The following is a 27,489-nucleotide window of genomic DNA, read 5'->3' on the forward strand; positions in this document are numbered from 1 at the left end:
TTCAAATCTCTAAGAAATTTCATTTCTAAAGAAAAATCTAAACCCACTATGCATTTCTTATTTTAAATCTACAATACTGAATGCAATTTCCTAGCAAAGCACCTCCAAATGTGTGCATATGAAAAGTGTGGTTCCTATAACTAACATACTACAGTTGATATTTAACAGCAAAGCAATGTTCTACATGGTTTAACTGGAAAGTTTTTGATACTTAAAATATGAATACTTCACCACAAAAGCCTTCAAAATGATTCACATCTAATAAAATATTTGTCATTAATAATTTTTATAAAGATACAAAATCCAACGCTACTCAAAAAGCCAATATTAACATTGTTTCACTATTACTATGTTAATACTGTTCAGACTTTATTTATGAAAACTGAAAGCTCTGTGTATTTTCAAAGTATTTCTGAGTGCCTTAGAATTGTCAGGCTTCTAAGGAGGTCCTGGAAATACCGTGTGGTCATGACAAATGCTTCATCTTTCAAAGCCCATCTGCCCCCCTCCACCTTTCCATCCTGCCCCTCTCCTCTCTGGCAAGGTAATACAAGTTACAGTTCCTGGATATGAAAACACAATATTCCACAAACCCAAAAAGGTAGAAAAATTACAACTCTATAGAACAATTTTACATTAGACAAAAATTAAATGAACAGGACATAAGCATAAAAAGCACACTATCCTGAAAACAATACTGTACTGAAAAACCACTACTCAACAACAACACAAAAAGATGATTATTGGCCAATGATCACAGCAAAAAAAAAAGGAGTTTATCAGACATTCTCTCAGGTTTATACTATTCTGGGGAAGGGGGACTAGAATTGGAAACCTCTACTTTTCTGACATTTTTCAATATAAAAATATCTCTGCTTGCAATTTATTTTCCACTATTAATTATTATTGTACAAATAAAATATATTACTGAAATGAGGATGGCATGAATATGGCCATGGACTGTTACAATAAAGTCACCTAAGAAACCCCCACCAATAGCTGAATTTTAACTGTGGAGACCCTGAAGAAACTATTTCTTAAAGATTACGGCGTTATCTCAAGAGCTCCCTTCTCCTATTGTTCATCTTGTAAATGATCAATTTGTAGATATAGTGCAAAATCTAGCTTTTGTGGATTAATAAAAGCTTGTAGCTAGGATGCCTGTAAAACTATTTTTAAAATACAGTTGTGCTGTGTTTTGTTTTGTTTTAAGATTTACATTGTCTTTTGTAATCTTGAGTGCGGGGTATTTGATCACCTGAAGAGGTGGAAAGCCTCAATGAAAACAAGGAGTTCTCTAACTATCCTAGGCCCCTGTTTACACTCAACAGTTACCAGGGCAACCACCAAGCAGTGGGTCACTTGGACAAATGGTTGATCTGACTGGGTTGTTAATACAAAGGAAATCATTAGACAGCAAACTTTATGACAACTGGAAAAAAGTGGGCAGATCTGGTTTAAGTCCATTAGGCATAATATGGAAATGGCCTTAATCTCTTTCTCTCCCAGCAGGAAAAGCCTTCGAATACTTCAAAGGCTGGGGAGTTACTGACCAATGCCCTCTCTATCAATTAAAAAGCAACATGGGTGATCTTAAAGCAGTCAGAGAAATGGAAGCTTGGGCTATACGAAAGATTTAGCACTTAAGGGCCATCTACAAAGCAGAAAAAGTTGCTTGTGATTTTCAAATTTTAATTATTAATTTACAAAAATGAGATTTTAGAACAACTTTTGTTGTGTTGGTCAAACTTTTCATCCAACTTTTTTCACAGTTTGAAACAAATTTATACAAAGCCACCTCTACAGGTTTTGGTGTTCTAAACCTAATGGGACTTCTGTTCTAAATCACTCATTCGAATTTAGATATTTTTTTCCTCAGATTTTTCTGCATGCCTTAGTTAGCATCAACTACTGTCTCCAGGAAAATTCTTAATGTTTGTGTGATTTTTCAGGTTAGCATGCCAATGAATTGAGAAATCATCCAAATGCAGCAGTGAAAAACGTCCAACAACCAAGAACTTAAACACTTACTTGATAAGGTCAGATGAGCTTTTTGACTAAGAATGGCTCCATGTTTGTTCATGGCCAAGCACTGATAAAATCCTTCATCAGACTGCTCTCCTCGCTTGCCTTCCACCTCACTGATGTATAAAGAGCCATTGGACAGAAACTGGATCCGCTTATTTTCAGACACTTTTGCTCCATTTTTCAACCAAGTGACCTTAATAGGAACTTCTCCATGAGCCTGGCAATCTAAAACGACTGGGTCCTTTCTTGTGACAGTTATATCCTGTGGCTCTTTGATAAAAAACAGTTCGCTAAAGCACCATACTCCTACAAGGAAAAGGGGGGAAAGGCATACCCAGAATTATAAGTGTAAAATCATTTCTTAACACACAATTGTAAAACATATATTCAGAGTGTAATGAGACAAAGTTTAACAAACCATATTAGTTAACTTACAAACACCTTAATAAACCAATCTAAGTTTCAGCTAACCTTCTCAACAAATTAGAGAAATCTTTTTACAACATCTTATACTAAAAAGCATAGGGAAGATTTCAATAACTTTTACCCCTTTTAAGAATTCTGTCCTCAAGTACCTTGCTAGAGTTTCAAAATCATCGGGAAAACTCTTGAGCACAAGCTGTTTGCTTACTTTTACAAGCTTGTCAAAAAGATCTTGAACAGAGTAAGTCGTAAAAGTCTAATTTTACAAGAAATCATTAGCAAAATTCCGACTCTGTGAACAAGCAAGTTTATTTCCTTGTCCCTTGAAGAGTTTTTGAAACCCCTGGTACCTACTCCTTTGGGAAGTGCGTTTATCTTTTGTGACAGATGACAAGTTTGCACTTTTATATCTGCCCTTTTATAGCAAGGACTCTCGTCTCTGCTCCCTGAAAGAGACCCATTTACTTGATTTCTGCAGAGTATGGTAGGTATTTAAAAGACAAACATTTGACTTTGAAAAGTTGCTAACTCTTGCTGCTTGTACTCAGTGGGTGATCGGATTAGGAAACTTCTATTTCATTTTTTTTAGAACTACCAACTGTTGGAAAAAAATGTGTGACTAATTGGTCCTTACTGTCTAACAGGGATAGGAGATTGCTTAATCAACCAATACACATTTTTATCAGAGCAGAGTAAAGGCTTTATGCTAGGCATACACATCGTCCCGGGTCCCCGTCAGGAAAAAAGCATCCGATGACCAACTAATACCCTGTCACCTCCTGCATTTAGCGCAAAGGTTAGCTTAAGTCTTGCATATTGATTGGGGCCGAGTAGAGTATGAGGGGTTTAGGGGCGGAGGGCATTTCATCTTCCTTCTGATTGTCTTGAATTCATGAGTACCAATCCCCGGGACTGATCTCTGTTTCTCATCAAGGCAGGCCCTCCAAACCTCACACACTAGTCACGCTCCCACGCCCTGGCTGCCGACTTCTCCTAATGGACGCCCAGGGCGACACGAGCGACCCTAGTAGCCCCGCGCAGCGAGGACCACTCCGGAAGGCCCCCATTGTGTTTCCGAGTCACATCTGACTTTGATCCTTTTCTCTTGCTAATAGAAAACTAACTCCTCCAGGAAACAAACAAACAAAACAAAAAACCCACGAAAGTCTGGGGTTTGTAACCTGTAAACAAATAAAACAACCAATTCTTAACACCTCTTCTCCCCGCGCACCCCGCACCCCGCATCCACTTTACAATTTTTAACTCTTTAAGAATAAAGCAACACGTCAAAAGAGAAAAATTAGTTCATCCAAGTTTGCTCAAGGCTAACCTGGAGTTTGGAGGGATCTTCAGATTCGCACATATCTCAGGCCCTGCCCCCAAATCCCTAGCTGTTAGAAATAAACCCTACTTAGATACCTTCCTTTTCAGCTTCGGGACCCTTCTCCCTCCCCTCCGGGGCACAAATGGGCCACAAAACTTGCACTCCTCTTCTCTTTCCAATTCCACCCCTCCCGTCTCCTCCTAGTTCGATCCGGATCCGAGAAAGTGGGGGCACTTAGGGGTCTGACCTGGGCGCTGAGTTCACCTATTCTCTCCCCCGCCCTAAAACGTGGGGAAGCCCCCACTGCAAACAGGGGAAGCCGCGCGGAAACGCGGCGCCCCCTGCGCCGCGAGGCTGCCACTAAGGAAACAATATAAATAAAGCCACGTGCGGCCGCGGCGGCCCCGGCTGGAGGACGGCCTGCGCGGAGCCCAGGCTGGCCCCGAAGGCGAGTACGCGGCCGGAGCGCGGACAATGGCGCGAGGAGAAAGGGGCGAGAGTGGACGGCTGGCGCCGGCCCGCACCGCGCGGCCGGGGGAGCGCAGCGGGGAGGGGCGGGCGCTGCGAGAGGCGCCCACCGCCACCCGCGCCCCCGCAGAGCCCGCCGGTACCTCGCGCTCCAGCGGCAGCTCCTGACTCGCTGCTGGGAGGGGGCAGAGACTGGGGGTCAGCGCCCCCACGAAGGACCCGCCGCCCCCCCCACCAACACACACACACCCGGTTGCCTCCTTCCCCTGCCCACTCGCGCTCTCTCACGCCCCACCGGCACAGAAGAAAGCGCGCCCACCTGGAACGGGACCGAGGACCGGCAGTAGCAGGAGCGCGCCGAGCAGCATCCCTGGCGGCCGCGGCCGTGCGAGGGGTCTCAGGGAAGGCGCCATTCAGCAGGGTTGGGTGGGCATGCTCCCCGGCCGCCCCGCAGCCGCTGTCCGCCTGCCGGCTCCCTACTCCGGCCGCTCTCCGCGCGGCGGCTGGACGCGCGCAGCCTGGGCTTCCCGCTCGGGCAACGGCGTGGCGTGGCACGGCGCGGCCGGCGGCTGGTCTCTTCGGGCGCGGCAAGGCCGGCGCACGGACACCAGCTCGCAGGAGGCGGGGGGCCCGAACGTCCGGCCCGGGGGCGGAGTGAGGCGGCGGCTGGAGAGGGCGGGGGCGGTGGAGTGGACAGCGCCGCCGCTGCCGGCCTCGGGACTACTTTCTACATCTGGCCCCTGGTCTGGGGACCGCGAGGTCTGCGCGGCCGCGGAGGGAGACGCTGGGAGGGGGCCCAGTGGCGGCCGGGTCGCGGCCCCGGGGGGAGGGTGCGGGCCCCGCCGGACAATGCACCTGGGGGTCAAGCCCCGGCTGAGGGTCTCCGGCCCGCTTCCCCACCACCTCTGGCTCCCCTCCCCCCTACCCCCCCCCCCCCCCCGCCGTCGAGGACAGAGCCACAAAGGCCGAGCCTCCAGGCCCGGCCTGGACTGCCCCCGAACCCCTCTCCCCCAACCCCCACCCCGCCCCAGACCACTCCCCTCCACCCCCGGGCCTGTTTAGGATTCGGGGAAGGAGGAGGCGGGGTGAGGGAGGGATGGTGTTGAGAGACGTGAAAAGGCCGGAGACTTCTCCCCTGATGGCCCCTGCCCATCCCCCTCCTTCGCTCACACGCCGAGGCCCTGTGGAGGGAAAACTATTTCCCACTTCGGAGATTTGTCTGCTACACTGGAGGCATCTCCGGGAGATAAGCCCCGACATTTGGAGACGGTTTCTGTCCTCCCTGCCCCCGTGAGATGCAGCCCTGGCTTAAAAACATCTCTGAAGAGTGCCCTGAAATGAACAATTACCGTTTGGGGAGACGTTTTGTTATCTCTTTCTCAACCTAAAGTTCTTTATTTCGTGAGAGCTGTGCACATAAAAGGCCCTGTGCTGAGAGTTGAGGCCAGATGAGATTTCTAGATTCTCCGAGCTGGGTCTAGGGGACTAGGCGTTGATACTACCTGGTTAGAAGTTAAACTGACTAGGAAAGACACAAATGTGAATTTGTTCACATCTCTTAAAATTAATTAAGGATAACAAGAGGAGTTAAAAGGTACATTAAAAATGTAATCAGACTGCTAAACATGTGTGGATCATGGAGAACATTTACATGTGGATTAGCGTTTCCTAACCCAAAACTAAATCTATGGCCATGATGAGGGCACAGGCTAAAAGCTAACCTTAATGAAAGCAGCTGACAGAAATCTAGCTTTTGTCACTAGGACATCAACACACTCGCTGCCTTTAGCATGTTCCAAAAATCCTCCTTATGAGAAAAAAAAAAAAAAGGAGGAGGAATCAACAGTTTTAGTACATCTGCTGGGAGTAACCTTCCTCGGAAGCTTACTATAATAGGGATCAGTCTACTTAACAATTTCAACTTAACTGCATGTAATACCCTGTGCTCTATTGCTTCCAAAAGCTGACTTATAATTAAGATGAATTTCAAGTATTTCTAGGCAGCAGAGTAAAGGTTCATGGAAAGGGGAAATGTTTAGAGGTAATAAAACATTTGCAGGGATGTTTTAAACATCTGATAAATCAGATATACACAAAGTGATATTCTTAACTGTGTGCCTACTAAACTAGATTTTTTTTATTGTATGACAGTCTTCTCCCTCTTAACTCCCCCTTCTCCCAGTTCCCTTTCAATTGATCCTAAGTGCTTATATTTCCTGGATAAGAATTGCTAATAAGATGCTTTTATGCTCTCCTTTTTGAGTAAATCAGAAGAATAAAGGCTGGGGGAGGGGAGAGATAAGCTAAAAAGCAAGGGAAGAACTTCTTTTAAACTGCCACTTTGCCTTTTTTTTAACATTTCAATTAATCATAGGAGCCTTTGATTCTTTTAAGATGGCTTTGGACCTTGACTTGTATTGGGGAAGAACATAGCATTGCATCTAATGTGAAAATAATATAATATATATGATATATATGATACATATATATAGTGTGATGAGATTAAACTTTTCTGATATATTTACTGTCCCATGTTGGGCAGCAATAAACTTCCCCTGATGATGTAGTTATACCATATTATATAAAATTTACAGTATACCCTAGGTCACTTATTAGTAAGTAGTAAATAGAAACCAGAATCCATGGCTTCTGATTTGTTGCCCTTTCTACTGTATAATCCTTTATGTCTTTAAATTTAAACTTCTTTATTTCTTTCCTTTTTTCCTTCTTTCTCCTTCCTTCCTTCTTTCCATCCTTCCTCTCTTCCTCTCCCCCTCCATCCCTCCCTCCCTTCCCTCCTATTCCTGTCGGCTTCAGAATTTATAGCACACTTCTTTAAATAACACAGTACATGTCTTCTTGGACAGTTACACTTTCTTTCATGTATAATACTTGTCTTATGTCAGGTAGTAGCCTGCATAAGCTACCTAAGGACTTGTTACCTAGTTCTCCAATGCCCCACAGATTCCACTGCAGTGCCTTGCGTATAGTAAGTAACACGGCAATGGCTAAGAGCATAGGTTTTTTTTTGTTTTTGTTTTTTTTTAAACTTGTACCTTTTAAGTCTCTTTTATTTATTTATTTTTGCTGTGTTGGGTCTTTGTTTCTGTGTGAGGGCTTTCTCTAGTTGCGGCAAGCGGGGGCCACTCTTCATCGCAGTGCGCAGGCCTCTCACTGTCGCGGCCTCTCTTGTTGCAGAGCACAAGCTCCAGACGCGCAGGCTCAGTAGTTGTGGCTCACAGGCCTAGTTGCTCCGCAGCACGTGGGATCTTCCCGGACCAGGGCTCGAACCCGTGTCCCCTGCATTGGCAGGCCGATTCTCAACCACTGCACCACCAGGGAAGCCCAAGAGCATAGTTTTGAGTGTCTGACAGACTAGAGTTCCAATTTCAGTCTTATGTAGACAAGTTAGTTATGCTCTCAAACCTCATCTGTTTAATGGGAATAGGTATAATACCAATGGGGCACTGTGATAGAATGCATGGAAAGTACCTGGTGCATAGCTCTATAAATAATTGCTATTATTATTTTGTGAGTAAATATTCCCACTAGTGCCAAATCTGTGTCCTTTCAGAGTGGGTTTAATTTTGCAATACTCAGGTTTTTAAGAGTCAAATCTGATTAATTTGTTTGGTGATTACACTGATGGTGACAATAATGACTTACTGGAATAGTTCCTAAGCTGGTCCTGAAAGAGGTAAGAAAAGCCTAGGTGTTTAACCTCCCAAAGTTACCCCCTTGAAGGAAAAAATCTCATTGATATAAACAACTACCTAAGCCCTATTTTGCTTAGGGCTATTCTATATTCTAAAACAAGGACAATTATGTTCAAGCCAAAAAGGGTAGAGCCTATATAGTTAAAAGAGAACTGAAATCTGATGATGGTAGGTTAAAAAAAGAAAAAAAAAAGGAATCCGTTTTCTCTAAATAAATTCAAGACTCCTAGCCTTCAGAGGGAAAAATGACATAACTTCTCCCACCAAATTATGGAGCTGTACAAAATGATCTTACAGCCCTCTGGCCACTAAACATTATCTGGTTCTATGGAATCATAGGACCATTTGTATATGCTTATGAAGCATAGAGAATGAGAAAACGCAGCAAAAGTCTGAGTTGTTCAATTTTATTTTTCTGGAGTTGAGCTCCTACTATGTTGGTTAGGTGGCCAGGCCCTGGATGAGGATCACATGCTATGATCTTCATGTGATTTAAGAAATCACTCACTAGGGACTTCCCTGGTGGTGGGCTCAGTGGTTAAGAATCCACCTGCCAACGTAGGGGACAAGGGTTCGAGCCCTGGTCCAGGAAGATCCCACACGCTGTGGAGCAGCTAGGCCCGTGTGCCACAACTACTGAAGTCCACGCACCTAGAGCCCGTGCTCCGCAACAAGAGAAACCACCGCAATGAGAAGCCCGCGCACCGCAACAAAGAGTAGCCCCCGCTCACCGCAACTAGAGAAAGCCCGCAAGCAGCAACAAAGACCCGATGGAGCCAAAAATAAATAAAATAATTAATTAATTAAAACAAGAAAAGAAATCACTCACTGATGAGCTTAATATTTGCCATCAGAAACATTCTGAAATGGATTATTTTAAAAGTGGTGGTAACTCTTCATGGGACTGAAAAATGGTGTGGCTGCTATGGAAAACAGTGTGGCGGTTCCTCAAAAAACTAAAACAGGACTACAATACGATCCAGCAATCCCACTCTAGGTATACACCTAAAATAATTGAAAACAGGATCTTGAAGAGATATTTGCACACCCATGTTCATTGCAACATTATTCATATAGCCAAGATGTGGAAGCAATCTAAATGTTCATCAATGGATGAATGGATAAAGGAAAAAAAAATATATATATATATCACAACACGTATGATGAAATATTATTCAGCCCTAAAAAAGAATGAAGTCCTGTCATATTCCAGAACATGGATAAACCCGGAGGGAGTTATGCTAAGTGAAGTTAATTCAATTGCTAAAAGATAAATAATGCATGATTCCACTAATATGAGGTATCTAAGGTAATCAAATTCATAGAAACAGAAAATAGAATGGTGGTTGCCAGGGGCTGGAGGGAGGAGAAAATGGGGAGTTGAGGTTCCATGATTATGGAGTTGGTTACACAATGTGAAAAAGTTGTAGAAATCTGTTGTACACTGAAAACTGCCGAGTAAATTCACGTTGTGTGTTCTCTTTTTTTTTAACCACAGTTTTTAAAAAGCAGGTTGTCAATGTATAGTAAAGGCAGTGATGATAACAACAAAGCAGAAGCCCATGTTTGCTAAGAATATATAGAGCATATATATTCTACATTTATTACTATTGGCTTGGTTAAAAAATGCAGTGGACACATTTATTTTAATTTGCACATAACACGATGCATAACTAATATGTTGCATGATAGAATTTTTTTCCAGTCCTGGTAGTTGTTCTGGAAGGTGGAAATTCAGAAGAGAGGTCCTGGGGGACTCTTCAAGTGAGGATTTGTTACTAGTACACAATTTACAAGGAAACTGAAGAGAGTCGGGAAAGGGGAGCCAGAAGTAACTCATCAGCCACCAGAATTGAATGGGCCATTCCAGGGCAGGAAGAAGGAGGTGATCAAGTGTTTGCAGCAGAAGCGAACACAGGACATTTAGAACTGAGGCCACGAGCACTGGGCAACCCCTTGGATACACACCAACAATGGGAAGAGTCCTGAGGAACTGCTGAGAGCTAGCCACATTCATTCACTCAGCAAAGTACTGAGCATCCAGTGTCTTATAGACAGTGATAGATATTGCAGATACAGTTATCAGAAAATGACACAGATACTGAATTTTGTGATAAGTCTGCAATGTTCATGATAATTTGAGAATGGAATTTAAGGAGCAATTTACACTCCTACAGAGGAATGAAATGGGAAGGGAGGGAGCATGCTACCAAGAAGTATGAAGGGTCTCAGATTTTACCCTGCTTGCAAGCTAACAAATTATCCTGCCACCATTTCGTGGATGCTGGTGGAAGACACAAAACTCCTGTGTCAGAGATGAAGGGCAGTATATTACACATAGCAATAACAGTAGCCAGAATACCAGCAATTTTGCATCAGTTCCCTAAGCCTCAAATTCCACAGAGCAGCACAAAGAGGACCAGATGTCACCTGCCCAGTGGGTTGTATTACAGGAGAGGAGCCCTAAGCTTTAGGAACCCAAACCTTTTATAATGGGTAGTAGGCATACCTGTCCTTTGCTCCAGAGGGAGACACTATCTCTGTCTTCCGTGGCTATTTGCTATACAAACATCCTTGAAGAGATAGTCCAGCACAAAGTACAGCTTGTCTCTCTCTTTCAAGATGTGCAGAAATGCAAGAGAACCATGAAGAACTGTCTCCTAATACATGCTTGACTGTGGAGCTGATATCTGCAGTGAATCTTGAGGGTGAGTGGAAGTTTTCTAGTTGGACAGGGTTGGGGCGAGCCTTCCAGATAGAACGGTATGAATATGGCACTGAAGTACAAAAGGTCAAGGTATATTCAGGATACTGACCTGTAGCTCTAGGTCAGTACAGCTGGAGTACAGGCCACATTGGAGAGTGGAGGGAAAAGAGGCAGGACCACGTCAAGAGGCCTCATGCCATGCTAGGGAGCTTGAACTTTGTCCAGGGGGCCATAATTTCCCCAAAAGCTGCCCTTTGGACAAGTGGCCTGTGGTGCACTGTCTTCTGTGTGCCCTGTGCCAGGTGCTCTAGCAATTTCATCTCACTCAATCCTCACAACCAGATAGGCTAGGTATAATATTACTGTCCTCATTTTACAGATGAGCAGAGGCTCAGAGAGGCTAAGTAGCTTGGTGGGCTTCACACAGCAGATACATGACAAAAGCATGCTTCTCCTCCAAGTCTACTTGACTCAGAGTCCTTGTTCTTAGAGCTCTGAGTGTCCTGTGAAAAGTAGAAGGGAGAGAGGAGTAATAGCTGGAGGTTGATGGTTAGAACTACAGACAGATCTAACAAGGTCCTTTTTACTAGCCAAGATTTCTGTCCATATTTCTTAAGCTCTGAAATAACGCAACTCACTGGTTCTTGCTGGCACACTCCCTTCACCTATCGCAGTCTACCTGAGAGCACCTTTTCTTTCTGCTTTACTTGGACCAGTAAACCTTAGAAAACTGGTACAGCTGGACTGTGTGATAGGCGAGAAACATCTCCCTTGTTTATCAAATAGCATGGAATTTAACTGAGATAAACATAAACTCGTACTTTTTGGTTAATTTAATTGCACCTGATGGACAGGAGTCAGGGCTGCTCATGGGAAAACTGACTTATCTGCAGTTTGTGAGAAAATGACCTGCAGATATTGATCACAACTGAGACGATGATGTGTGTGTTTGCAGTCGTGCTAATGCAAACCTGTGTTGTGTTCGTAGATGCATACTGTCCAGGACAAGGAAGGTTTAGTCTCATTATATGTCACTTTGGTCTTACTAGGTCTAGCATATTATAATCACCTTTGAATTCCACATTTTAAGAGTCAAGACCTAGAATGCAGGCAGTGAATAACCAAGAGGGTAAATGTTTGGAGGCCAAAGTAATATCAGCCATAGCAATAGCTAATCCGTTCTACAGAGGTTAAAAAACTTGGCTTGGAGAGATTAAAAAACTTACTCAGGGTCTCCCAACAAGTCAGTGACAATGCAAAATTCAAAGATGGGCTTGTCTCATCCGTGCTTTATTGCTTGGTGCGTGTCTGTTTCCTTAGCCATACCAAGAGTGGCTTTATCATTGGATTCATATGCCTTTGATCATATTCAAAAATCTATAGTAGACAAGATTTAATGTCAACTGAACTTTTATTTCAGGGGTTTTACTGCAATGCGTCTGAGAAATAACAAGCAAGATACGCACGTGCGTGAACACGTGGCAGTGGGATGCCAAGTATAACTTCTGGCACCTGAAAGTTAATCATTCCCTCCTCTTCAGCAAGGAGCTTATCTTCATGTAAGAGTTCTAGGTCCAGCTCTGCCTGATACAACTTCAGGGGGAGAAAGAAAAACAATCAGAAAATGAAAAGTTTGAGGATGCTGAAAGGAAGTGTAGTGAGGATCTGTGAAGTGAGATCTGTACAGGAAGAGGTGAAAAAAAGGTTTAGACCAAAGAAGTAAAAGTTGGGGAATAAATTCACAGCATAATTGTGGGATTTAGAAATTCCACATCTTCCAGCCAGGCCTGCTGCGGGTCTCCTAAACCACTAAAGCGGTGCGTGTTCTTACTCATGCTCTGTTTGGTGGATGAGGAAAAGAGAAAAGTGGTGCTGGTGGGAAGGAACACTGTGTACAAAGATATTGGCCCCAACACCTTCATGCTTCATTAGAGGCACGCCAGGGGTCTAAAGGGACTTCAGCACTCCATTTCTAGACACACCCATGCTAAGCTTTTATTTAGTACATTCATAAATCTTTTATGACTGTTCTCAAATAGTGCACCGTGCCTCAACACCTTTACATAGCACCTAGCAAAGTGCTTTGCACACAGTGGACCAGGGGGTCCCCAAATTTTCCAAGGTAGGAATAAACTGCTTTTCACTTTGTCTCCTGATAAGTGGAATGGTGCTGATAGTCTCTAGTCAGCGGCTGGTATGTTCATGGTGGGGCTGATGTGGAAGTAGGGAAAGGAATGTAGTTCACAATTAAAAGCTTCTGAATTGCGTCCACCCCACCCTAACTCACCTGGCCAGTGTTTCAAGCCTCAAGCTTCGAGGAACACCAAGCTCTCTCTATTCCCTGCCAGGGGAAATGTTGATGACCCACATAAAGACAGAGATATAGTGGCAACTTCTAGCCCATCGTTTAATGAGTTACACTTTATGAACCCAAAATTTTCTTGAGCACCCCCTCAAAGACCTCTATCAATTGGTAAGTATTTAATGTCACATTGAAAATGCATTTTGTATCAATGGGAAATTTCAAGCCCATCACTCTGTATTGGTTTGCTGTTACTCCTTCTCCTATCTACCATAAATAATAGTACTAGTGGTATTTAGTAATTTCTGTTTACTGTCTGCTGTGTGGCTGTATCTAAATGGTTCACCAGCTCTATCTAGGAGCTCATAAACCTGTAGACCCTTGACACTAAGCACACATTCTTTCAGCTAACAAAGGTGCAGATATATTTCTCTAGTTTGCAGATTGTATGGCTATCACTGGCAAGGGATAGATGCTATGTGAAGGTGACTGGGGAGAATCGTTTTAATAATTGTAATTGTAGACATAGAATCTTTAAAGTTAGTATAAGATTTTTAAAGATTTTTGAATCCCTGCAAGGTGTTTTCTAGACCTCTTGTCTGTAAGAGTTAGAGAAAAAAAGGTAGATAAATGCAGGAACATATATAACCATACAAATAGATTATAATTTGTTTGCTTTGGCTAGCATTTTTCAGAAAATTTATATTCTGCAAGTTCAAATTTCTTATTAAAATAACTATGACTGATGACTTAACAGGTTAGCAGTTGCCTTATATTTATTTATTTTTAAAATAGTCTACCAATAAAGATTAACTTAATCATGTACAGCAACTTTCTCTTGTAGCATTTTTTTTTTTTTTTTTGCGGTATGCGGGCCTCTCACTGCTGTGGCCTCTCCCGTTGTGGAGCACAGGCTCCGGACGAGCAGGCTCAGAGGCCATGGCTCACGGGCCCAGCCGCTCCGCGGGATGTGGGATCTTCCCAGACCGGGGCACAAACCCATGTCCCCCTGCATCAGCAGGCAGACTCCCAACCGCTGCGCCACCAGGGAAGCCCTCTTGTAGTATTTTTGGTGATAACATAACTGTGAACGAAGACTGAAAAGTCTGATATGTTTTCATTTTCCAAAATGAATATGTATGATTATATATTTTGGGAGTGGTAGGTATGACTTACTACAAGCACTGACAAAAATTGATCCCCCTTAATTATGAATGTTTCAGGAATTAGAAGAGATTTTAATTTTAAAGCTTGACTCCTAAAGTTTCACTTAGGCTTGATGTCCGCTACGCAATCATATTCCCGTTTATACCAGTCAAATCCCATTTATCACTGAATGGCAGCAGCTAATGTGGAGTGGTACCCTGGCTACCTGCTTTCAGTTCAAAGCTCCCGTACTGGTGGAGTGTTAAATTTTTAAAAGATTTCGCAGTGGCCTCTTCACAGCCTTTGAGGGTGCAAGAAATCCTTTTCTGAGTCCCATAAAGGTTGTTTTGTTTTATCACCTTAAATGGAGGCAAGGAGAGAGGAGCTGCCCTCTTTTTGTCCATCTCTACTTGAAGAATCTGACTCAGCTCAGGGGAGTCCTGATTAAAATCTCACTGTGTGTTTTCTAATGCTGCCCCATTTTCTAATAGGGTGGAGGGAAGCAGAGGAAGGAAGAACAGGGGGAAAAGGAGGACTTCCCTGGCTACCCCATCTAAGGGAAAACCCCATTCTCCCCCACTGTCATTCTCTGTTCCTAGCACAGCATTAATGCATATATTTTTTCGTGCTGTATTTATTTCCTCCCTCTCCCACTAGAGGACTTTATCTCGCTTACAGCAAGCTGAAGATTTTCTGGCATAAAGTGGACATGATATCTATTCGGTGAATGGATTAGTGCATTTTGTAGACATAATCATTTCATCTGTTGATAGTTTAATATTAATGTCAGGAGAATGTTAATTGTTTGAAATAGACTTTTCTCTGATTTGAAATCCTATCATGTCAATATAAAAAAAATGCTCTTTTTGAGGAATTTCTTACAGGCAACTATCTTAATCAGTATTTGGTTTAATTGGGCAAACACATACTCAGGCACTCTGTTGGAGGCTGAGAAAATCAAGATGAAATGACACAGCCCAACCCTCACTGAACTCACATCATAACTGTGGAGACAGACATATAAACAAATGATAAGGCTCCGTGATATGTGCTGTAACAGTGCTGGGGGGACTGGGCTGGGGAGGAATGTGCTTAAGTGGCAGAGAGGATAATCCAAGACAGGATATAAGTTAAAAGTTATCAAACTAACACATGAACATAAAGAATCATGATGAGAACAAGCAGTTCTGTGTACCCCTCCCCATCCCCCAATCAGAGCCTCCATCTCCCTCCTCCAGTCCGGGCTCATGACTCTATCAGCTGCTGTATAGCTCTTGTCCTGGGACTTTCCTATCTAATTCTCCAGAGTTGGAGTTGTGTTTCCTGGATCCCATGTTTTCTTTCTTGCTTATCCCTTTATTTTGCTAAAGTATATCCTGTAGTAGATCTCCACGAAAGGGTGCTTGGGAGGTATTATTTGAGTCTTTGAATACCTGAAAATGCTTTTGTTTCACTCTCATGCTTGATTGACAGTGTGGCAAGATACAGAATTCTCAACTGAAAATCATCATTCTTCAAAATTTTAAAGACAGTCACTGTCTTCTGGCATTATTTTGTGCTGAAGAGTCCTTTAAATTATTGTGATTCCTAATTCTTTGAATATGGCCTGATTTTCCCCTCTGGATGTTTTTAGGATTATCTCTTTATCCAAGGTGCTCTGAAATTTCATCATGGGACTTGGTGTGGATTTTTTTTTTAATTGAAGTATAGTTGATTTACAATATTGTATTAGTTTCAGGTGTACAACAAAGTGATTCAGTTACATATATATACATATATATTCTTTTCCAGATTCTCTTCCATTATAGGTTATTACAAGATATTGAATATAATTAGTTCCTGGTACTATACAGTAAATCCTTGTTGTTTATTTTATATGTAGTAGTGTGTATCTGTTAATCCCATACTCCTAATTTATCCCCCCTTTCCCCTTTGGTAACTGTAAGTTTGTTTTCTATGTCTGTGAGCCTGCTTCTGTTTTATAAATAAGTTCATTTGTATTATTTTTTCAGATTCCACAAATAAGTGATGTTGTATAATATTTGTCTTTCTCTCACTGGTTTATTTCATTTAGTATGATAATCTCTAGGTCCATCATGTTGCTGCAAATGGCAATAGCTCATTCTTTTTTATGGCTGAGTAATATTCCATTGTTTATATATGCCACATCTTCTTTATCCGTTCACCTATCAATGGACATTTAGGTTACTTCCATGTCTTGGCTATTGTAAATAGTGCAGCTATGAACAGTGGGGTGCATGTATCTTTTTGAATTAGAGTTTTTGTCTTTTCCAAATATATACTCAGGAGTAGAATTTCTAGGTCATATGATAACTCTATTTTTAGTTTTTTAAGGAAACTCCATACTGTTTTCCATAGTGGCTATACCAGTTTACATTCGGTGTGCGTTATTTCTCATCTGTCGTTCCAAAAACTAGTGGGGTCTTTCTGTGTTGCAAATTTCTCAAGAGAAAAAAACAATTTTACTAACTTTTATCAGCTTGTAAGATTCTCTGATTGTGACTAAAAAAATTAGAGATAAAACTGTGTTTTGAACAGTTATTTTCAGTTTTGACTAACAACTTAAAATTTTTGTAATATGAAAGAAATTTCAAGAGTGTTTTTTTCTAAAAAGTAAAACAAATACCATATAATAATGCCTTCCATTTATATAATTTCTATAGTTTACCGAATGTTTTCACAAACTTGATCTCATACAATATTTACCAGCTATTCTGTAGTATTTTTGAAAAGCCTCATCACAAAACAGTGAATAAAAACTTATTTGACATTTTCTTTTTCCTATTTCTTAAAGAAATGATGGGTAGAAGTCTGATTTTCTTCGATCAGGGATCAGTTTAGCATTTTCTTTGCTCTAGATAAATTAAAAGAACAGGTTAATGAAAAATGTCTGTCTGTTGAAGAATGTAAAAAGTGAGATAAATAAATTAGATGTGAAAGTGGAAAATCCAAAGACAGAAAAAAGACAAAGAATGAGTAATCTTTGAGAGGAAACAGGATAATGTTTTAGAAGACATAGAAATTAAAACAAAATGTTATACTCTATGTTCTAAGGTGATAAACAGGTCTAACTTCATGGGTTTGTAAGGTCCCAACTTGCTGAGAGAGGAATAAGCAATGAATTCTCCACTTTCGATGCCAGTCTCTGATTTCACCACCAAATAAATACCTTTTTGTCTCCCATCTACTCTGAGAATAGAAATATATTTCTTGTCTCACTCTTAGGTTTAAGACTACCATCCACGGTTTTCTAAGTTATTATGTGAACACTCATAAGAGCAAAACAAAAATTCAAACTTTTATTAGACTTATGTCTCTTTCACTAAATTGTTTTTGCCTAATGGTTGTTTTTGTGTTTGTTCATTTTAGTTCAACAGAAATCCAAGTCTTAGACTACACTGGCCAAAAAAAAAAAAAATGTTCTTGTTAACTACTAAACTTCATCTGATTTGAAATGAAATTAACTATATACGTGAAGTTCTTTTCAAATTTTCATTTTTATTTTTATAGTCATTGTAGTTATCAAGAGTGAATTCTCTAATCTTGAATCTGACCACTTGATTTCAAATTTTTTTCCTTCAGATATTGAGCAAGTTGTTTAATCCCCTGAACTACAGTTTCCCTGCTTGTGATAGGTGGATAATAATTAGTACCTATATCACAGAGTTGTTACAAAGACTAAATGAGATAATACATATAAACAGCTTGGCAGAGTGCCTGGCACACAGCAAATAAATGCTCAATAAATGTTAACCATATTATATTTGCATACATAATGTGCAACTGAGCTCCACGTTCAGTCAAGCATTTAATACTCCAAAAGAGCTCAGATTTTGTTCTCAATGAATATAATGAGGATTCTTGTCTTATAAAGAGTCAGAAAAATATCTGATGCAAGCCTTCCTCCCTGTGAACTATTGGAATCAACGCACAGGTATCCAATTCCATGTCTATAATGACCAGGAAGCTTCAAATCCACCTGGCCTAACAAATAGGGTTACTCACTGATTTGTAGGGTATACTTATATATGCATCTCTTCTAGATATTGATGTTGCATATAACAGTCACCTTAGGTTATAAGAATTTGACTCTAAGATAATTTGTTAGATATTTGTAGTAACTGTTACCAGACAGGAAGGTGCTTCATATAAGGAAGGTGTTGAGCAATTTATGATATGAATTGATCAAGTTTTGTTTCTGCATACCATTTTGGTAGGCCCATGTTTTATGTATAATAAAGAACAACAGCTGCTGTAAAACTCCACAGTTTAACACAATAAAAGTTTATTTCACGCTAAGCTATGTCCAGTGTAAATATTCCTGGTTAGTGGATGAAGATCCACGTGGTCATTCAGGGACCCAGGATCCTTTCATCCTGTGGACCCACCATCAGATAGGGCTTCAAAATCCTCTGCTGAGGACTCTACATCTGGACAGCAGACTGAGAAGGAGAGAGAGTAGAGGACTGTGCAGAAGGTATTTATGGGCCAGTTTTGGAAGTATGGTACATCATTGCAGCCCATTTTTCCATTGGCCAGGACTCTTTCTAACTGGGGGTGGGTGGGGAGATGTAGTGTACATGGTTTCCCAGTAGTAAATGAAATGGGTTTTAATGAACATATAGTCTCTGCCATAGCCCAGTTCAGAAAGAAAGCCAACAAATACCCTGGGAAGCTATCAGAGAGTAAGAAGTCAACAAGACATCATGGTCTGGTCAAAGAAAAAGTTTTGGTATCTGCAAACAGGAAAAATGGTTATCAGGGGCAGTATGCTTACCTGCCGGGTGACATGGTTACGTTCCTTAACCTTTCTGAACCTGAGCTGTCTTGGTCAGTAAAATAGGGATAGTAGTAGTATTTATCTTTTAGGGTTGCCAGGATTAGTAAGAGAATGTATGTACACTTCCTGGAACATAATAAACACTCAACAAATATTAGCTATCATTATTATAAAAATGTTAGCTATCATTATTACTACTATTAGGACATTTTTAAGTACCAGGAAAAAAATTGCTACATAGTTAAAATGTATTTTTGTTTTCTTTCCTTTGCTCCTTTTGAAGCCAGTACCTAGTGCCATCCAATCTCTTTCCCTTCTGCTTATCAAATAACAATTGCCTCACATCTATTAGTTTTATTTACTTTTTTTTTTTTTGGCGGTACGCGGGCCTCTCACTGCTGTGGTCTCTCCCGTTGCGGAGCACAAGCTCCGTATTTACTTTTTGATTTAACAACAGAATGATCCAAGAGAACAAGGCAAAAGTGACCATGTCTTTAATGACCCAGCTAAAGAAGCCACACACCATTACTTCTGCCATATTGTATTTGGCATGTAGACTAACCCTGACATACTGTAAGATGGTACTACACAAAGACTTGAATACACAGAAACAAGAATAACTGGGAGTTCATCTTGCAAGGTGGCTATCCATCGCCTGACTTCCTGGCCTCCAGGGTTTCCTTTCTCTCTCACATGCACAATATGTTCACCACCATCCAAGGCCCCCCAAAGTCTCATCCCATTGGTAAAGGGCAGCACCCTTAAGTTTCTTAGGAGCCCATTTTTTTTTAAACTGAAAGGTTCTCTGAGGCACCATCCTGAATTTTTATGAGGTCTTAACAGATGATTCTACAGCGAACTTCGTCTTTGTAAATACCATATTTTCCTGCAAATGCCTTGGATTTTATTTTCCTCTGGAAACTCGTTTTCTTAATTTTAGTATCACGTGCCATCATCTGGAAAGGCTGGGCATTTTCAAACCCAATAATTCCTGGGATCTTTCTGTTGAACAGTCCTTTCTTTGCCTTCTCTCTTCTCTCCCATTTTACCTGAAGTAGCAAAGGGAAACCAGAGGCACCTGCATCCCTTAGTCTGGAAACCTCTTTAGCTAGAGCACCTAGTTCCTTAGATACATTTATTACTTTCCTGTTACCGCAGGCAACAGCATTGCTAAAATTTCTGCCGCTGCATAACAAGGATCACCTTTCCTCCAGTTTCTAATAACAATTTCCTAACTTGCCTGTAAGACCTCAGTGTCAGCTTTCTCAAAGGCCACCAGGCTTCAACAGACAGTCTCTTCAGGGCCCTTTAGTCTTTTATTAACGCTCTCCATAAAGTCCTTAAAAGCTCTTCCCATTGTCTGGCTCCAAATTTCTCTCACATTTTAAGTTTTTTATTTTGTCAGCAGCCCACTTTGAGGCATCAACATCTGTATTGGTTATCTATTGGTGCGTAACAAATTACCCGCCCCCCCCAATTTAGTGTCTGAAAATAACAGTAAACGTTTTTTATCCTTAGATTTTTGTCAATGTATTATTTTTGGATGGCTGTTGTAACAAATTCCCACAAACACAGTGGCTTAAAACAACAGATTTATTATCTTACAGCTCTGTGGGTCAGAAGTCTGACACAGGTCTCCCTGGGCTAACATCAGGGTGTCAGCTGGGTTGCCTTCCTTTCTGGAGGCTCTAGCAGGAATCTTGTTTCTTGCTCTTTCCAGCTTCTAGAGATGGCCATGTTCCTGTTCTCATGCCCCTTTCTGAATTTGGAAGGCACCTTACATGAATTGGAAGACTAGCCAGAGAGAATCTTGCGATGGTAAATCCCTTGAGTAATAAGAGATCTTTACAGTAACTATAGGGAACTTGAAGGCTGGGGACTAGCTATAACTTTTGATTGCTCTCCTGCCTTGAATAAAATTGAAACTTGAGTAAAACTGAAACCGTGTTGCATACAGTACCTGCAGTCTTTTAAACTGTCTAATTGCACATGGAGACCCCTCACTCTAAACAAGCTGTCCTTGATCTTTCAACATTTGATAATGTGATGAGAATAACTGATGATTGTTTACTTAGGCCCCATTCTTTTTCTCTAAGCATCTCTATGGATCAGAGAGACTGTTGACAATTCCTCCAAAGACAAGATTTATTTGGACCCCTAAAATTTCAGTTTTCAGTGCTCTCTCCATCTTGAATAGTAGCATGAACATACATAGAAACATACACTATGTTTGTTCTCTGAGTATCGCTATGAAATGTACTCAACTTTCCAAACTGTGTATTAATGTAGACTCTCTAGAGAATTGTGTTAGTGACAATTACTGCAGCATCCTGTGTTAGCGAAAAATGTTTCAAATTAGACAGCCTGAATTTCCTGATAGAAACCGAAGAGACTTTGGGGGTAATATGTGAATTGAAAGGAAAGAATCTGCCAGTTTCTGGCCAAGACGTGACCCCTGTAAAGACATATTTGTTAGTTGTGAGTGACAGAGGTTACAGAGCCAGCCAGGACCATTTCTAAAGTGTTAAGCTGACCTTGGGTAACAAGGTCACGAGGTCAGTTGGGGTCAGAATTGGTCAAGGAGAACTCTTTGCCTTTTGTGGAGAGCTTTTAAAAGGCTTCAACTTTCTGTCCCTCCCTCCGTTCTTTCTAGTCTCTCCCTGCTTGGCCATTTTCTAAAAACCAGCATGATTTGGAAACTGACTCACTGGCTGACCTCCCCAGCCTAGGGGCACATGGACAACCAGATGCTGGCATTCAAATCTCTTCCCGTTTAGCAGGGTAGCCAAAGCCATGGAGACTGGACAGGGGTGATCTCCCATCCCTCATGCTATTGATATAAAAAGCATTTTATATCTTGGCATTATTTCCCTTTGGCTTCTCTGAGTTGATGAGTTTAAATGTGTCTTTGATGGTCTTGAGCAAGTCATTCAACCATTTGGGGACTCATTTTTTTCTCATCAACAATATGAGAAGGCTGGACTGTAAGATACATTCTTTTTTTTTTAATATTTATTTTTTGGCTGCTTCGGGTCTTAGTTGAGGCACGTGGGATCTTTCATTGCAGCGCGTGGGCTCTTCGTTGCAGTGCGCGGGCTCCTCTCTAGAGCGTGCAGTCTCATTAGTTGTGGTACCCATGCTCTCTAGTTGTGGCACACGGTCTCCAGACAGCGTGGGCTCTGTAGTTTGCAGCACGCAGGCTCTCTAGTTGAGGCTCACGGGCTCAGTAGTTGTGGCGTGTGGGATCCTAATTCCCCGACAAGGGATCATTCCCTGCATTGCAAGATGAATTCTTAATCACTGGACCACCAAGGAAGTCCCTGCATGATATATTCTTGCTTTTTGTTTGTTATTCTTGCTTTTATTTTGTTAGTCTGGATAGTTAAAATGCCTATGCTTTTTTTGTTCCTGATAAATAAAGAATTAAAGACAGGCCACATTCTGTTTTCCACAATCTCTCTCTAGGAATGAAGACATTGGATTACCCTTGTTCTTGCAAACTATTCTTTATGTATAATTGTTTGTATTCTAGAAGGTGGAGTAAGACATTTTGAGCACCTTTCCCAAGTGCTAACCTTTTGCCTTCAGCCCCAAACTACTTAAGGACTTTAATATAAGCTTCTAAGACTTTGCACACAAGATACGCTCAGCATATGGTTGTATTTGGTTTCTCTGGCATCTAACTCGTCCATTGCTTATGTTGTACTTTGGACAACGATTTCGTACTAAAAGAACTTTGTCTTTTCCCCTGGTGAACATTTTAAAGCACATTTGGACAGACATCTTTCAAAGAGAAATTCACGGACTGCTCAGGACTTGCTCACTATAACTTAACTGACACAGGGACGTTTCCTGCTCATTAACCTCTCTCCATCAATTTCAAAAGGAAATCAGCAAGACCTCACCATGAGTCCTCTCTACCTCTGCATTTCTTTTCCTTTCTTTCAAAAATCTTCTGGAATTTAGGTCCGACTTTTGGGTATTTTCCAGGCTTCCAGTCGCAGTGATTTCAGCTCCCTGAAACCACAGTTGCCCCAGCATCAGGGTCCCCCCAGAGAAGGCAGTTCCAAAGGTTAGAAGTCCAGAGCCTCCCCCTCACCCCACACGCCCACCCCCTGGTGTTTGCCTGTTGAGGACTCGGGCAGGACCAGGGCAGTTCTGGCTGCCAGATGTTCATCTAGTTCCTTCCGCCTCCATTTTTGGAGAAAATGACCAGGGGAAGAGGAAATGATTGCGTTAATGATCATGGCCTCACAAAAATCTAGTGTATACGCTGGAGGAACAGAATATGGGAAGGGAAGGCCTGGAACACCTGATGGAGAAACTTGGGTTTGTTTCTCTCCGATTCAATTCAAAAAAATATTTATTTATATGATTAAAAAATCTGTAATGTGAACAACGGGGATGCATAGGACACACACGTAATATAAGACATGGGCCCACAATCTAGTGGAAGAGGAAGAAAAATATGTGCATGTAGAACTTAAATACAACCACATAAAGACACAGAAGCAATGCTCACGGGGATAGCAAAGAGAAAGGGAGTCATTCTGACGGGAAGACTTCCTAAAGGCTTCATGTAGGAGGCAGCGTGTTAGCCTGGTCTTGAAGAATGGGTATGATTTAATGCACAGGTGTGGCTAGGGAGACCAAGGTCAGGGTGGATATTCCAGGGGAGGAAAGAGAAAACAGCTTGAATGAAATCCTAGAGGAGGAAGGAAATGGTGAGAGGCATACAGGTAGGAATGAGTCAGTTGGTTCCTGAACCATTAAATATTAGTGTGAAATTGTATTGAGGAAAAGAAATATGAAATTATAATAGCTGGATGAAGATCAGGAAGAGCATTTAAAGATAAGATCACTTCAGAGGCTTGGTTTAAAATTATTTTTGTTAAAAAAAAGAAATAAAATTGTTTTCATTAAGATAATAATATGTACATGACAGAAAAAAGCCCACCTTGGATGATACAGAACATCTTGGAAAAAAATCCTAGTTATTTAGACACTATTAGGATTAGAGTAGAGGTGGGAAGACAATACTCCCATATGGGATAATAATTTTTATATTTAGGATTATTGTAAGGATAAAGAAGATAATTTAGGTTAAAAGCCTAGTATTATGCCAAATCCCTAAATGGGGATTTGTCCCCTGTGGACCCTTACTCCAGCCTTGTGCTCTAAACTCTGCCAACTTCTTCAACAGTAGGAAACCACTGCTGTTTCCCTATCAATTTCCTACCCCTGTCTCTAGGCCCCAGGCCAATGCCAGCCGCTTCCTCAAGGCTTTGCCCTCCCGCCAGCCAGAACGCAGGAGTGTTTCCTCCGTGCACTCACGGTATGTTGCTTGTACTTTGAGTCTGCACATGTTTGGATGTCTGTCCCCACCACTGGACTCCTTTGGGTGCCTTGCAATTAGTGGCTGCCCAAGAAGCATTTATTGAAATAAATTACACAGAGTGAGTTTAAAATTTACTTTAAATTTTTTAGGTGGGTGTTGGGGATATCCCCCAAGCCCCAGGTGTGTAAAAAAAAAAAAAAAAAGTAAATTTACTTTTCTATGAGTCCTGTTCCCTCAGGGTGACAGAAATTTAGGGGGACTCTCCCACTTTTCCTTAGGTCTGGGTATAAGCCCTGGAGGGCTCATACACAGCCATCTTGTACTCAGTCTCCCTTCTATACAACTCAGAGCTGAGTTGTCTCTTGTTCCGGACTCTTCTCTGCCTCTGAGGCTCAAGGGAACTCGTTCTACCACCCTGGTGCCAGCTGCTCAGATACTCACACAACCATATACACTTTGAGCTGTGCTGCCTCTGGGGTCTTCCAAGGACAAGGGGACGGGTGTCCTCTGCTTTCAGCCTGCCCAAACCCATCTGGCGCTTTTCCTCCGCATTTCCCACCGACACACCCCAGGCCAAGTTAGAAGAGGCAGGCAGGGCACAGGCCTCCTTCCTCAGGGAGCTACTTGCTAATGATTTTTTTTTGGAGAGGTGGCAGCCTGAGCTTTATTTATTTATTTATATTTTAGCATCTTTCTTGGAGTATAATTGCTTTACAGTGGTGTGTTAGTTTCTGCTGTATAACAAAGTGAATCAGCTCTATGTACACATACATCCCCAGAGCCCCTCCCTCTTGCGTCTCCCTCCCACCCTCCCTATCCCACCCCTCTAGGTGGTCACGAAAGCACTGAGCTGATCTCCCTGGGCTATGCGGCTGCTTCCCACTCCTGCTAATGACTTTTATCACTGTCTGTCTTCCAAGCCAGCTCTGGTGCATGCATCACGACTTTTGTCGCTGTTGTTGTTTTCTGTGTTCTGAGGGTCCGTCCAAGGCCTGAACTTTTAAGTGTCAAAAGTTTTTCCTCCACAGACTAAGGCACTGAATATCCTCTGGTCTAGCTGCCTGATTAAGGGAAGAGTAAGGGCGTAATGGGAAATAGTGGGGTGTAGGAATATTAAACATTTCAACTACAAAGCCATCTGGCCATGTGGGGCTCCTGGTAGAGAAAAGAGAAGTGGAAATGCAGATTTGGGAATCAAAAATGTAGAGTGGTGATAACAGAAGCTGAGAATGAATCCATTTTCTCCATATGTGTCTAAGGGAGAAAGAGAAATCAATCAAGTCATTCCTTGAATTAAGCACTGTGCTAACTTCCCCAAGGGATAGACCCGGAAGCTTGCGATTTACCTATAAGAACCTTCCACGTTGCGGCCCCAGGCTCCCTCTGCAGCCTCCTTTCTTACCACTGCCTCCCTTGCTTCTCAGCTCTATGCCTCTGCCAGGATATCCCTGAGGCTGCAATGCCTGTGAGGCTCTCTTCCTCCTCTTCCCCAGGCTGCAGACTTATTCTTCAAGATCAAATGCCTTCTCTTGAAAGCTTTCCTGCTGTCTGCAGCACTCTTCTCCTGGAGCTCTCTCTCCTGACCTGCTTTGTACCAGCAACCAGTGATCTGTAAAATAGCTGAGGGCAGGCTCTGACTCTATCCTCAGCACCTAGCATAGTGCTTGGCACATGGTGGATACTCAGTAAATAGGTGCTGACTGAATGGGGGAGTTACTTATACGTTCAAAGCTGTAAGTGACACAGCAATAATGATGTCTGAGCAGCCAACAACGGTAATAGCCCACATCTGTTGTATATTCCAGATACTGCTCTCAGCACTTTACCTTTACAGTCTTATTTCATTCGAGCCCCAACCCTGTGAAATAAGCACCACTTTTATTTCCATTTACAGATGAAGATGCTCAGAACCAGAGAGGTCACGTTACCTGCTTGGGGTTCCTTGCCCAACCCTAAGAACAGTTAGTTGCTAGTCTCGGGCAGGCTTCTTAATTCCTCTGCACTCCAGTCTCCTCAGATGTGAATGAGAGCAAGATCACCTAGTTTGGAAAATCTGTGACATAATAGGGATAGGATTAAAATGCAAGGCACGTAAATGGTTGGAACAGTGACAGATGCCTTGCCCTTGATGCTGACTTGTGCCAGTGAGGTTCTGCTAAGGATGCACCCCCTAAGATGGTCTCAGGGCCCACATCTTCCTGTACACAGGCCAGGCCAGCCACGGTGGCTCAGAGAAGAGGTGGGGCCCTCTGAGATGGCAAAGCGCAGAAGCTCGCCAGGTCTAGGCAGGGTAAGGGGTGAAGAAACGAATCAGCGGAGGTAGACTCCATCTCTGTCTCCTTTTGTCCCCTTAATGTACATACATCCAGTTAGTGAGTCTCATCCATCCTACCTGCCATACGGCTTGTGTCTCTCTCCTCCCTCTCACTACCTCCATCTAGTCTGGGTTTTAAGAACTTCTTTGATTTGCTTCAGTGACCTCCCTAACCGTCTCTCTTCTTTCTAGTTCATCTCACACCAAGCTGTCAAATTTATTACGTTCATCACAGTCTGGTCCCACAACTGCAGGCCATCCCCCACCCCTTTCGGTCCCTTCCCATTCTTTATCCTTCACGTCCTGGTCCCAAACTCTCCACATTCTCATTTCCATCCATGTACAGGACCACCCCTCACCCCCATCTGTGTCTGTTGAAACCCTCTTAGACCCAGTTCACTGTCATTTGCTTTCCTAAAGCTTTCCTGAATACTCACAAGCTGAATTTCCCATAGCACTTGCTGATGCCTCTGCTTTAGCGGAAGATCTCAACCAAATTTGTATTTAACATTATTTTTGTAAATCTGCTTTCAACTGGTCGTGAGTCCCAGGAAAGGAGGAATCCCCTGTTTTCACATTTCTCACCGAGGCTGGCACCCACTTTTCACCTAGTGGGCACTTGGTAGCTATTGATCATGTGAAAGAAGGTAGAAATGTCTAGGCTGTGTTCATCGGCGTTGAACAGGAGCCAACACTGTGTATGTTAAACTAAGAACAAGCATGGAGAGGGTCTGTTTTGCTGAAAGCCAGACGTCAGTGCTGGGTAAAAGGAAACTGGCCGTTGTTCCTGCAGAATTTTATGCTCCTGGGCTTCTACTCCAATTACTCGTGTTTCTATGTATCCTCCTGTCTACCTCTTCAACTTTGGGGGCAAGGGTTTGCCCTGTGACCTCAGTTCTCTGACGGATTGAAGAAGAGTTAT

The 27,489-nt window shown here is 42.3% G+C and overlaps 1 protein-coding gene across 1 annotated transcript in view; it reads right to left on the minus strand.

The window, feature by feature from the left end:
• Positions 1 to 4,656, minus strand: part of PRTG (protogenin) — a 128,564-nt gene extending 123,908 nt beyond the window's left edge. Inside the window, exons 1-2 of the mRNA XM_065871732.1 lie at positions 4,563 to 4,656; positions 2,032 to 2,334 (exon numbers count right to left, since the gene is read on the minus strand). Coding sequence (XP_065727804.1) covers positions 2,032 to 2,334; positions 4,563 to 4,656 — 397 coding nt within the window. The remainder of the gene's footprint in view (positions 1 to 2,031; positions 2,335 to 4,562) is intronic.
• Positions 4,657 to 27,489: the final 22,833 nt, after the last annotated feature.

The sequence above is a fragment of the Phocoena phocoena genome, chromosome 2 (genome assembly GCF_963924675.1).
Source record: "Phocoena phocoena chromosome 2, mPhoPho1.1, whole genome shotgun sequence".
NCBI classification, from domain to species: Eukaryota; Metazoa; Chordata; class Mammalia; order Artiodactyla; family Phocoenidae; genus Phocoena; species Phocoena phocoena.